This window comes from Natrix helvetica, assembly GCF_964273705.1.
Source record: "Natrix helvetica genome assembly, chromosome: 7".
In the NCBI taxonomy this organism is placed as follows: domain Eukaryota; kingdom Metazoa; phylum Chordata; class Lepidosauria; order Squamata; family Natricidae; genus Natrix; species Natrix helvetica.
Window position 1 is genome coordinate 76,032,537 of NC_138558.1, and position 14,203 is coordinate 76,046,739.

At 43.8% G+C, this 14,203-nt stretch overlaps 1 protein-coding gene across 1 annotated transcript in view; it reads left to right on the forward strand.

The window, feature by feature from the left end:
- Positions 1-14,203, forward strand: part of CCDC149 (coiled-coil domain containing 149) — a gene marked incomplete at its 3' end in the record, with an annotated part of 36,680 nt that overhangs the window by 8,521 nt on the left and 13,956 nt on the right. Inside the window, exons 2-6 of the mRNA XM_081960299.1 lie at positions 6,307-6,468; positions 7,138-7,176; positions 10,290-10,397; positions 10,805-10,921; positions 12,662-12,834. Coding sequence (XP_081816425.1) covers positions 6,307-6,468; positions 7,138-7,176; positions 10,290-10,397; positions 10,805-10,921; positions 12,662-12,834 — 599 coding nt within the window. The remainder of the gene's footprint in view (positions 1-6,306; positions 6,469-7,137; positions 7,177-10,289; positions 10,398-10,804; positions 10,922-12,661; positions 12,835-14,203) is intronic.

A 14,203-nucleotide genomic window follows, 5' to 3' on the forward strand; every position in this document is an offset into this window, starting at 1 on the left:
CCCCCGGCCCCCGGAGGCTTCAGGGAACGTCCGGAGGCTTCCCTGAAGCCTTCGGAACACTTAAAACCACCCTCCGAGCAACCCGGAAGTGACTTCCGGGTTGCTCGGATGGTCGTTTTAAGAGCTCTGAAGGCTTCAGGGAAGCTTCGGGACGGTCCGTGAACAGGCACGAGACGTGCGTCTCGATCGCCCGGGCTCGGATCGCCTCCGCCGCGTGGCGCCTCGGGCCCGGTGTCCTTGTACCGCTCCGCCCAGCCTCTGCGCACTCGCCAGCCGCCTCGATCCCTTGCGCCGCTCCGCCCAGCCTCTGCGTGCTCGCCAGCCGCCTCGATCCCTTGCGCCGCTCCGCCCAGCCTCTGCGCGCTTGCCAGCCGCCTCGATCCCTTGCGCCGCTCCGCCCATCCTCTGCGCACTCGCCAGCTGCCTCGATCCCTTGCGCCGCTCCGCCCAGCCTCTGCGCGCTCGCCAGCCACCTCAATCCCTTGCGCCGCTCCGCCCAGCCTCTGCGCGCTCGCCAGCCGCCTCGATCCCTTGCGCCGCTCCGCCCAGCCTCTGCGCCCTCGCCCGGCCTTCACATCGCTGCCGCCGCCGCCAGGACGGGCTCGGCCGAAGGGAAGTCCGTCAGGCCTCGCCGCCGCGGAGGCCTGATGGACTTCCCTTCGGCCGAGCCCGTCCTGGCGGCGGCGGCAGCAATGTGAAGGCCGGGCGAGCGCGCAGAGGCTGGGCGGAGCGGCGCAAGGGATCGAGGCGGCTGGCGAGTGCGCAGAGGCTGGGCGGAGTGGTACAAGGACGCCGGGCCCGAGGCGCCGCACGGCGGAGGCGATCCGAGCCCGGGCGATCGAGACGCACGTCTCGTGCCTGTTCAGGGACCGTCCCGAGGCTTCCCTGAAGCCTTCAGAGCTCTTAAAACGACCATCCGAGTCACCCGGAAGTCGCGCCGCCCTCGCCTCCTCCTCCTCCTCCTCTAGCCGCGCCACGCCAGGCAGGCCGCGCAGCCGCCTCGATCCCAGCCTTAGGCGGCGCTGCGCCACGCTCAATAGTCGCAACTCAGCTGCCTGCTGCTTTTCCCCTCCTTTGTCTCCCAGTCGGGGCGGCCCGCCGCCGAGTTGCGACTATTGCCGCCGCTGCTACCGCCGTTCACAGGACCCGCCTCTCACCCTCTTCCTCCAGTCGGCAGGCTCCGATTCATTTGCTGCCTGCCAGGCCCTGGTGCCGCGTTCGGGCCGGAGGGGGAAAGGAGGAGAAGGAGAAGGAGGACAACAAAGCCCCCTTTGCTTCCCCCCCCTTTCGGCTTAATCCTTGCGACGCCCGCGCAAAGCCCCAGGGGACGGATTCCTGTGCGGGACACATGGCAGGAAGGCCATAGAGTCCCCCCTCCCTCAGCCGTCCAGACGGTCCCTGAAGCCTTTGGAACGCTTAAAATGACGCTCCGAGCAACCCGGAAGTCACTTCCGGTTTGCTCGGAGGGTGGTTTTAAGCGTTCCAAAGGCTTCAGGGACGGTCCCTGAAGCCTCCGGGGGGGCGGGGGAGGCTCTTTTCACCCTCCCCAGGCTCCTATAAAGCCTCTGGAGCCTGGGGAAGGCGAAAAATAGCTTTTAAAAAGGTGAACTCAGCTGGCCAGCGCGCGCATGCGCACTGGCCAGCTGACAGGGCAGAGCCTCGCGTGCCCTGACAAATGGCTCCGCGTGCCACTTCTGGCACGCGTACCATAGGTTCGCCATCACGGCTATAGTTTATTGAAGCCTCTGCAAGCTCCCGTTTGCTGCAAAGAGGTAAATTGCTGGGAGGCAAAGGGTGGGGGCCGGTGGATGGGTGGGGCTACATTCAGTGTATAAGACGCACCCAAATTTTCACCCTCTTTTAAGGAGGAAAAAGGTGCGTCTTATGCTCCAAAAATACGGTATAAATATACCTCTGACTGGAGGCAATCAAATTGCATTTCTTTTCTCTTTTAAGAAGTTTTTGTATTTTTCTATAAACATACTGTTGTGTGAACAGTGAGGGGCCAGGGTGTCCTACCTTTCAGTACAAATAAAACAATATTCTTCATATGTAATACAAGTAACAATCTTATCAACTTTGAGTAATAATACACATATTTTGTTGAATTATAATCTTTCCTTAATTATTCAGTATTTCAATATATTATTTTTTATTCCACTGTCCATATTCTTGATGTCACGCCTTTTACTACAAACAAAATGCCTATAATCATATTTGTTGTGTTTAACAAACTTATATAATTCTAATCATAATACACAGATTTGTATTGACTTATAATCTTCCGTTGTTCCCCTTTCTAATTTTTAGTTATGCCACTGTTATATTTAATCACATTTTAAATAAATAAAACAATGTTAGTTACGTTTAACAAGTTATATAGTTCTAATGATAATAATAAAATGCATGTTTTGTTGAATCATAATCATTCATTATCTTGTTCGATAATTCAAAGCAAATTGCATGCCACACGCGCGCCACAAATAGCAAACTGAGCCCTCTGCGGGCAGCCCAGTCCAGTTCCACCGCGCATGCGCATGAGACTCCCACCGGCCAGTTGATCTTCGGTTCTCTGCCGTGCATGCACAGGGGGCGGGGCGCATGCATGTGGGGGGGGGGGACAGTCGCATTTTGAGGCCAGGCTCAAAACGGAAGGCCTCCTGCACCAACCTGGAAGCCAAAACGGTGCATTGGAGATAGAATGCCTTTATCCTGCCTTTAGTATTGTTTTTTCCCAAAAATGCATAGGGTGGAAACATATGCATATAAATCCAATAAAACAAACAAACAAACATATGCCACACACCTTCCTCCCCCTATTTTTCCCACAACAACAATCCTGTGAGGTGAATTGGGCTGAGAGAGAATGACCGGCCCAAGTCACCCAACTAGCTTTCAGGATTAAGGTGGGACTAGAACTCCCAGTCTATTGCCAATTGATCCAAAGTCACCCAGCCGCCTTTTGTGCCTAAAACGGAGCTAGAACTCCCAGTTTCCTGCTGATTGGCCCAAGTCATCCAATTGGCTTTCATGTCTAAGGTGGGATAAGAACTCACCGTCACCTGGGGATTGGCCCAAAGTCACCAACTGAATTTTGTGCCTAAAGTGGGACTAGAACTCACTGTCTCCTGGGGATTAACCCAAAGTCACCCAAGTGGCTTTTCAGCCAAAGGTAGGACTAGAACTCATGGCCTTCTGGTTCCTGGTGCCTTCACCACTAGATCAAACTGGCTGACATATTGTTAGCTAACATTTCAAGCAAGTGTAAGTCTCTTGAGCCATGTGATTTTCAGAAAACAAAAAAGTGAGGCAATCGAATGGGACGTGGTGGCTCAGTGGTTAAGATGCTAAGCTTGTCGATCAGAAAAGGTCGGCAGTTTGGCGGTTTGAATCCCTAGTGCCACGTAACGGAGTGAGTTCTTGTTACTTGTCCCAGATTCTGCCAACCTAGCAGTTCGAAAGCACCTAAAAAATGCAAGTGGAAAAACAGGAACCACCTTTGGTGGGAAGGTCACAGCGTTCCGTGCACCTTCGGCATTGAGTCATGCCGGCCACATGACCACGGAGACGTCTTCGGACAGCGCCGGCTCTTCGGTTTTGAAACGGAGATGAACACTGCCCCCTAGAGTCGGGAACGACTAGCACATATGCGCGAGGGGAACCTTTCCCTTTATCTAAGGAAATCTAAATAACAGTTGCACATCACCTTTTAAATTCAGTCAAAATTAGAGCTGGAAGGGACCTTGGAGGTCTTCTAGTCCAACCCCCTGCTCAAGCAGGAGACTCTGTACCATTCCAGACAAGTGTCTGTCCATTCTCTCCTTAAAAACCTTCCTTCTTACTGCTTTATATTACCAAGATTGTCCTTGGAAGTAGCCAGCTAGGTGAAATACAAACTTCATCAATGCAGCCCTGGATCTGACACCATATTTGTCTGTGCATGTAAATTATTCATGCGTATCATGATTATTTAACCTTCAAACGACCTTTCACAAGTTCATTATAAGATTGGGTTTCCAGTTTTTTGTTTTGTTTTTGTGTTAAACGAGAGAGGGTGAAATCCATTCTCAACGTGTGGCTCCAGCTATATTGAGGGAAGTTGCCAAGATATCAAGTTGAGAACATTTATAGCTGTTTTCCAATATTGGCCAGAGGTGGGTTGCTCCCGATTCGGACCAGATCGGGCAAACCGGTAGTAGCGATGGCAGGAGGCTCCGCCCACCCGCCCGGATGCTTAGTAAACGGTAGTAAAAAATTGCAACCCACCACTAATATTGGTGTAAATGAAATTAATCCAAGCTACAGACATTTGGGGTGAACAATCGTCTTGATTGTTTATTTCCTATGTTTTGTTGTACGCCGCCCCGAGTCCTTCGGGAGAGGGTGCGGCTAAGAAATAAATATTTATTATTATTATTATTGAGTTTTAGTTGGGGTTCCCCAGGGCGAGGAAGAAGAGAAAGAGGATTAAAGAAAGTATAGTTGTTGTGTTTTGATTTAAAAAAGCATCTTTGGGATGTGACCCTGGCTATGCGTCAGAATGGTCAAACATTTGGCAACTCCAAATCTCAACCAACAAATGCCTTACACATTGGCAGGAAAAATCAGAACACTAAATACAAGCTGGGTTGATATGACCTCGTAGACGATACTCACTCTGTCAAGGACCTTGGAGTACTCATCTCAAATGATCTAAGCTCCAGAGCTCACTGTAACAGCATTGCCCAAAAGGCATTAAGAGTTGTTAACCTAATTTTGCAAAGCTTCTTCTCCAGTAACTCTGTACTGCAAACTAGGGCATACAAAACCTTTGCCAGACCAATCCTCGAATACAGCTCGTCTGCCTGGAATCCTCACTGTATATCGGACATTAATGCAATTGAGCGAGTCCAGAGGTATTTCACGAGAAGAGTCCTCCACTCCTCTGCTCACAACAGAATCCCTTATGCCACCTTGCTTGAAATTTTGGGTTTGGACAATCTGGAACTACGCCGACTAAGGTCTGACCTAACCATAGTACACAAAATTGTCTGCTACAACGTTCTACCTGTCAACAACTACTTCAGCTTCAACCTCAATAATACATGGGCAAACAATTGATACAAACTCAAAGTAAACCGCTCCAAACTCGATTGCAGAAAATATGACTTCAGCAACAGAGTGGTCAATGCCTGGAGTGCTCTACCCGACTCCGTTGTTACATCCTCAAACCCCCACAACCTCAAACTGTCTGCTCTGGACCCCCTCACCCCATTTCTAAGAGGTCCATTATGGGGGTGTGCATAAGCTCACCAGCATGCCTACCGTCCTTGTCCTACTGTCCCCATTTATCTGTACTTACTTCCGAGGTGGTATGCTGCTGGTTCGCATCGGTTTGGGCCAACCGGTAGTGGCAGCGGCACGAGGCTCCGCCCATCCACCCAGACATCATCAAGGACCTTCTGAGCATGCGCAGACATGCTCCCGCTACCAAACTAGTAGTGAAGAAAATAGAATACCATTACTGACTTACTTCCTTTGTTCATGTTTATGTTCATACCTATACTTGTTATCTCGTACATGTTTGGCAAACAAACAAATAAAATAATAAAATAATAATAAAATAAAATAAATAAAATAAATAAAGTAAATAAAATAATAAAATAAAATAATAAAATAAAATAAATAAAATAAATAAAATTTTCATTTCATTTCATTTCATTTCATTTATTAGCACTTATATACCGCCCCCTCTCCCGAAAGGGACTCGGGGCGGTGTACAGTCCGTATTAAAAAACACCAAATAAAATACATGTATGCATAGGAGGAGGATAAAATAGGCCAAAACTGTACAGCTAATAAGTAAACAATATAAAAATTTAAAATAAATAAAATAAATAAAATAAATAAAATAAATAAAATAAATAAAATAAATAAAATAAATAAAATAAATAAAATAAATAAAATAAATAAAATAAATAAAATAAATAAAATAAATAAAATAAATAAATAAAATAAATAAAATAAATAAAATAAATAAAATAATAAAATAAATAAAATAAATAAAATAAATAAAATAATAAAATAAAATAGTAAAATAAAATAATAATAAAATAAAATAAAATAAATAAATAAATAATAATAAAATAAAATAAAATAAAAATAAACCATGGTCTGGATGATTGAGAATCTCCATAGACATTGACACAAATCTTAATTTGGGAAAACACTCCCAAGTATTTTCCTTCTTTACATAGAAATATTTCTGGATATTCGTTTTACTTTGTAAAGCGCAAGTACTAAAATTTTCCCTTGCTTTTCTTGTAGTACCTGGTGTGTAAACGGAAACTGGAGAGCAAGAAGGAAGCGCTGCTGATTCTTTCGAAGGAGCTTGATTCCTGTCAACAGGAAAGAGACCAGTTCAAGCTTATGGCTAACCAACTACGGGAAAAACACCAGTCGCTAAAGAAGAAATACCAAGAACTAATTGTAGGTAGCCGGTTCGGAAATTTGGATAGGATAAAAACTTTTCCTTCTGGTAATGCAATCAACATCATTTAATGATCCCATAATCCCTTGCGGGGTGGAGTCTGAATGGAGCTGAGTGTTTACTGGCCGGATGCCATTCCTTGTCGCCAATATGGAGTTATATTCAGCAGATATATTCTCACCACACACAGAGAAACATCTGCCTCTACCTAGGATTGAACTCACAGCCTCCCGATTGTGAGGGGAGAGCTCCACCTCTAAGCCACCACACCAGTGGTGGGTTGCCAATTTTTTTACTACTAGTTTGGGGCGCGCATGCGCAGAAGCGTCTGGACGGGTGGGCGGAGCCTCCCGTTGCCGCTACTACCGATTCGTCCGATCTGGGCCGAACCGGGAGCAACCCATCTCTGCACCACTCTTTTCTTCTGGTAATGCAATGAGTGAGGTTAAATATTCCGCTATCATCCTTTAAATTCTGATTTTCTCAAAGCCGTTCACCTTATTATTCATATTAATAACATTATGCAAACTTAAAGTGGAAATGTTTTAATGCCTGCGACTCAGTGATACAATACAATACTATTGTATTGTATTGTAATACTTTACTAAAGGTTTAGCGCAAATTAGAATTTCTTCTAACTTATTTTCCTGTCCTTTTTTTTTTATTAGGATGGCGATCCGTCTCTTCCCCCGGAGAAGAGAAAGCAGGTAGGTTTTATTTCTGACTAATATAACCAACGTTTCCAGGTCACAAATTCTTTCAAGAAGAGAGGTCTATGTTGAATTGGTTTGACTGCAACATGGCACCCAAATAAATATGTGGCTTTATTCTATTTTTTTCATGCTCTGTTTTGCAGAATGGTACTTCAATAATTCCATCCACCCGCTTGCCGATAATAAGGGACTTATGTATAATTGTCAGGATTCCGAAAGATGCCCTAATTAAATCATGAGCCTCGAGCCAAGCTTCAAAAGAAATCCAGTTATTTATTAGGAGCTCCATGTACCCAAGTGAAGCCAACTCTCACCCCACGTAATTTAAGCCCCAATCATGACCCCGTTTCCCCCTCCCCCTAGGGTGTGTCATAAATCACATTTGCCAACGGAACAGTTTCCTGGGCTGTAGAGATCACTCCCCTCCGGCCCGTTGTGGGTAACCCTTGGAGACAGCCTTGAGAGAGATAAGTCTGGAATGTACTTCTGTGTTTGGCTGCCATGCTGCTCCGGTGGTTTCCTTTCCCACTTGCCTATGGCAACTCGAGAGCAGGCCAGGGAAGTTAGCAACACCGTTGTGAACCGAATCTGGTTTCCACAGTTGCTAAGTGAATCCCTGCAATTCTTAAGTTAATAACATTGTTGTTAAGTGAATCTGGCTTCCCCCTTGACTTAGCTTGCCAGAAGGTCGCAAAAAGGGATCACTTCCCCCACCCCACCCCCGGGACGCTAAGACCTTCAGTGGCCAAGGTATGAATTTTGATCACATGACCACGGGAATGCCACAACAGTTGTAAATGTGGGGAAAAAAATGTTCTCGGTTTTCGTCATAACTTTGAATAATCACTAAATGAACCGTTGAAAGTCGTGGACTATGTGCCCCTCAGATCAGTATGATAAACATGAGCAAATCCAGTGAGGTTTAGGATTCCGCTAAATATTCTGTAATTTGTAATATTTTATTCGAAAAGATTGTCAGAAATAGTAACTTTTCCCAGTGGGGCTCAGAGAGAAAAAAAATGATTGTGACATTTTTGTTCACTATTGCATTTTGTTACTGCTTTTCTTCGTGGTTCCCCATAACCCTCTTCCATCCCAGCTTACAAATGGCCTAACGCTGTCTCCTGCAGACATTTTCCAGGTTTTCTGATTATTTTGTACACATATTTCTTTTTTTCCCAACCCCTTAGCTATCTTCCTTTGCCCTTTAAAACTCACAACTATTCAGATGCAAGAAAGAAGTCACATGTTCTGACGGAGGCTTCCCGAGAGCCTGAAGCAAACTCCTCGTCCCGACAAAAAAAACCCTTTTATTAATTGACTGTGAATTCTGCTCCTTCACATCCAGCAAAGTCTTTCAAGGGAGGATTTACAGTCACGGACCTTCTCTGGCTTGGAGAGCTGCCAGGCCGAGATCTGCAGAACTTGGCAAGGAGCCTCAGAGAGTCACGAACCAATTAAACGAACTAATGGTCTCCTGCAAACTCCACTCCCCTTTTGCTCCTCTTTTATTTCCTCTGGGAGGGGCCATTCATCATCCATCTGTGGCCCCTACTCCCGAGTCGACCTCTATTCTTTAGCTCTTCCCTTCGTCTGGCAGCTCTGTGCATGCGCACACTGGGAACAGGCTCCAGCTGTTCTTCTGCCTCACTGATGTCCGACTCTGAAGGCAGCTGATAACTGTCAAACGGCCCTGGCCCCCCCTCTGCCTCCGACACAGAGCCCTCATCAGAGCCTTCCCCAGACTCCAGGACTGGCCCATCTTCCTCCCCAACCTCCTCACTCTCCGAATCTGCTGCCAGCTCTGATGGCCACTCTCGGGCCACAACATCACCTTAATTTCCCCCAAAATACCCAAATGTAAACTAAAAGGGGAAGGGGCTTCAGTCAGGGCCTTGAGGTGGAAGGAGATTGGTGGGCCATATGCGTAGTAGCCCTGCTTTCCCCACACTCCCATCTTATAGCCTTGGGAGGTAGTTTTGGCTTAGTAGTTAAACTGCTGGATTAATAAAATAAATGTAAAAACATGAAATCAAATTAAATAAGAAAATAAGATAAGAAAACAAAGAATATATAAGATAAGAAGATAAAGAATATGATTCATTATGGGATAAATGGTATCAGTGGTTAGAGAATAGGAATAACGAATAAAAGTAGAATATTTATATATGTAAATATTAGGTTATAGGAATTATAAATGTAAAGAGGAAGTTGTAAATGTAAAACAAATGGAAAATATGTAAGATGATAAACAAAATGGAATATACTGATGTCTTAGGAATGGGAAGAATGGATGTTGAATTTGGTTTTTTATGTTTTGTTTTGTAAAATGTTTAATAAAAATTACTTGTTAAATAAAAAAACATAGTAGCTGAAGAAAGATAAAATAAAACAATTAAAATAAATCAAAATAAAATAAATGATTCGGATAGGGTAGGATATACGCTAAGATAAAATAAGGTAAGGTAAGATAAGATAAATATAATAGGAACATGAATGTACAGCTTAGAAACAGATGTATAGATATAGGAATAATTAGGAATGAATAAAAATGTATTTGAATAACAAATGGTTATGTTAGTACTGTCAAAAAGGATTGTAACTTATTCAAAATTATTTTTAAAAATATTTTTATTTTAAGGTTTTACCCTTTCAAATCAAGGTTTTTTTTTTAAAGAGATAAGATAAGATAAAAACTTGGTAGATTCGCTGCCCCTGTGTATTCCTGCATATTTTTGTTGCCATCTGTTGCTATTTTATCTATTACCTTTGAGCTATATATGCACCTATGGCTTTCTTTCTTTCTTTCTTTCTTTCTTTCTTTCTTTCTTTCTTTCTTTCTTTCTTTCTTTCTTTCTTTCTTTCTTTCTTTCTTTCTTTCTTTCTTTCTTTCTTTCTTTCTTTCTTTCTTTCTTTCTTTCTTTCTTTCTTTCTTTCTTTCTTTCTTTCTTTCTTTCTTTCTTTCTTTCTTTCTTTCTTTCTTTCTTTCTTTCTTCACTTGCATTAATTTTAATTCCAGAAAGGCATCCAATAAAAAATAGTTCGTTTTTTCCCCCTCAGCTGCACTTTTGGGCTGCCCTCGTGACCGTTTCTTGCCCTTTTTCCAGGCCAATCTCACCCAGCTTCTGAGCGATTCCCGGGATCGAAATAAACATTTAGGGGAAGAAATCAAAGAGTTGCATCAAAGACTGGCAGAAGTCCAAGGAGACAACAAGGTAGGGCACAAATTAAATACAATTATGAAAGTCGACCTTGATTGATAACTGTTAGTTCCAAGTTTGAATTATTTGAATCCCAGCACTGGTTGGAAGGGACCTTGGAGGTCTTCTAGTCCAGCCCCCTTCTCAGGCAGGACGCCCTATACCGTTTCAGACAAATGGTTATCCAACCTCTTCTTAAAAACTTCTGGAGGCAACTTCTGTTCCACTGATTAATTGTTCTAACTGTCAGGAAGTTTCTCCTCAGTTCTAAGTTGCTTCTCTCCTGGATTAGTTTCCACCCATTGCTTCCTGTCCTGCCTTCAGGTGCTTTGGAGAATAGCTTGACTCCCTCTTCCTTGGGGGCAATCCCCAAGATATTCGAACGCTGCAATCAATTCTTCTGGATTTCTTTTTCCTTCCAGCTTCTACGGATGACAATTGCCAAGCAAAGACTTGGAGACGAAGAGGTTGGCGCCCGCCATTTTGCGCCCCACGAGCGTGAAGATCTGGTGCAGCAGCTGGAGAAAGCGCGAGAACAAGTAATCAAACAAAAATGTCTTGCTTTGCGAACGTAGACTCGACTTTTCGTCCTAAATTTCATGAGATTTGGTTTGATCAGATGGAATATCCATCAAGCCCGCGCGTCTGTTTCCGTAGCCAAAAATGCAACGAGTGGGTATTAAAAACTAGATATCACATTATTTGGGAGCGCTGGGTGTTTTTAGATGGCTATTTGACTTCTAAATGTATAAGACAGATTTATTGGTTGGCCGTTCGAATCCCTAACGGAGTGAGCTCCCGTGACTTGTCCCAGCTTCTGCCAACCTAGCAGTTCGAAAGCACGTAAAAAAGGCAAGTAGAAAAACAGGAACCACCTTTGGTGGGGAGGGGACAGCGCTCCGTGTGCCTTCAGTGTTGAGTCATGCCGGCCACATGACCACGGAGACGTCTTCGGACAGCTCTGGCTCTTCAGCTCTGAAACGGAGATGAGCGCTGCCCCCTAGAGGCAGGAACGACTAGCACATATGTGCAAGGGGGAACCAGGTAACATTCTCAGTAAAACAGTAAAATTCCACACTCCCACAACCTGAAGATGTTACCAAGCTTGGTAATGAAATGTTTGCAAGAAAACAAAGAATAAGAAGGATGCAAAAATGCAACTCTAGATAGATAGATTTCTTCTCTTTGAATCTTTTGGTTGTCCGTTTTTCACAGTTGCAACCTTTGTCGTGTTCCCATGATCACATGATCAAAATTTAGACGCTTGGCAACTGGTTCCTATTTACGACGGTCAGTGTCCCAAGGTCATGTGATCCCCTTTTCCGACCTTCTGACAAGCCGAGTCCAAGGGGAAGCTGGATTACTTAACAACTGCAGTTATCAACGTAACACCTGCAGTGATTCACTTAGCAACGGTGGCAAGGAAGGTCATAAAATGGGGCAAACTCACTTAACAAATGTCTGACTTAACAACATACATTTTGGACACTGTTGTGCTTTTAAGTCAAGCATTACCTGTAGTAGCATTTTTTCCTCTTGTTGTGGCCCATCAGCGGCCAGCAGAGCTGGCAGCGGATTCGGACAGTGAGGAGGTTGGGGAGAAACATGGGCCAGTCCTGGAGTCTGGGGAAGGCTCTGATGAGGGCTCTGTGTCGGAGGCAGAGAGGGGGCCAGAGCCGTATGCCAGTTATCAGCTGCCTTCAGAATCAGACATCAGTGAGGCAGAAGAACAGCTGGAGCCTGTTCCCAGTGTGCGCATGCACAGAGTTGCCAGACGAAGGGAACAGCTAAAGAACAGGGGTCAACTTGGGAGTAAGGCCACAGGTGGACGATGAATGGCCCCTCCCAGAGGAAATAAAAGAGGAGCGAAAGGGGAGTGGAGTTTGCAGGAGGCCATTAGTTCATTCCTGCATTCTGGCCAAGTATTGCAATGGAGTCTGAAAGATATCGGCCTGGCCACTCTCCAAGCCTGATCAAGGTGGGTAATGATGAACTATCTTGAAAGACTGTGGGAGAGGAAAGTCTTTGCTGGAGAGGAATTCACTGTCAATTCAATAAAAGGGGTTTATCGGGACAGGGACTCGGCTTCGTGCCACTGGGGAAGCCTCTGTCAGAACAGCAGTCTTTCCCTCTAACTTTGTCATCTTTGTTCCTGAAAATAGGCACATGAGAGATACGAAAACCCTTGGCAAAAATTAGTAGGCCGAGTTTGCCTGGAGGAAAGGGTGGAAGTTCTCCTCATCTTCGTTAACGCTCTTGACGCTTGGCTCTCTTGCCAGATGGAGACTCTGCACCTTGATCTACAAGCGTCGTTGGATGAGCTGCAGGATGTGAGAGAAGAACGTTCTTTTTATCAAGATAAATCAGAAAAGTTAAACCAAGAGCTGAACCATGTTCTCGGGGGACACGTGGACCGCATCATTGATATAGATGCTCTCTGTATGGAAAATAAGTGAGTGGAAATCGTGGCTGGCCCCGCCCACCCACCTCGGCTCTATGGCACCCCATTATATATTATATTATGTTATGTTATGTTATGTTATGTTATGTTATGTTATGTTATGTTATGTTATGTTATGTTATGTTATATTATATTATAGATTAGATTAGATTATTATATTATATTATATTTATTATATTATATTTATTATATTATTATATTATATTATATTATATTATATTAGATTATTATATTATATTTATTATATTATATTAATTATCATTCCTGTCAGGCCTGTAGCCATCTTTTCTTTTGGATCTTTGGCCTGCCACACTTTCTATTATTCTACTATGCCTTTTCTATGGTGGGAAAATGGGAGGGGGGATTGTAAGGAGTTAGATGATATGTAGCCATAACAACATTCCTTTCCAGAAAGCCAAGGTCATCCTTTGTCTTTGCACCTGGCTGGAACTGGATGGGTGGAAGCTGCCAGTGTGGCAGTGGGAGATTGGACCATGTGATGGGCTTGTGGGTGTGGGGGGAAAGATCTTGAACTTTCAACTGGATGGGGAAAACCAGGAAGCTTTCAGATTTGGGTTTTCCCAGATGTGCCAACCTGGCTCTCTTCATAAATTGGAACCTTTGCCTCGGACTCTGATTTACTTTTGGATGCTATTTGGAACCCTGACAATTACATTATATATAATAATATATAATAAATAATAAATAATAAATAATAAATAATATATATATACATGTATATGTATATGTGTATGTATGTATGTATGTATGTATGTATGTATGTATGTATGTATGTATGTATATACATATACATATACATATACATATACATATACATATACATATACATATACATATATACATACATACATACATACATGTATGTATGTATGTATTTGTGTTACAACCCCTGGTATGCCCAAATATGGGAGGGAGCTCACTACTCCCCCTTTCTGTCATTCGGCTCATCACAGAGGACCATTCAGGCAGAAAACCATATATTTTTTTTAATGTTGCCTTTTTATATTTGTTTATTTATTTATCAGCACAAACACTATATATATATATGTGTGTGTGTGTGTGTGTGTGTGTGTGTGTGTGTGTGTTGTATTTGTACTGATAAATAAATAAAGAGAGACTAGTATAGATCTATTTTGAGCTAATTAGCTCTCATCGGCTAGCCATACCCTTACTGGGATTTAGTGGCTAAGACTCCTGCCTAAGATATAATACAGCCCAGGTTCAAATCAAATACAACACACACACACACACACACACACACACACATATATGTATTTGTGTTACAACCCCTGGTATGCATACATAAATACAACACACACACACACACACACACACACAT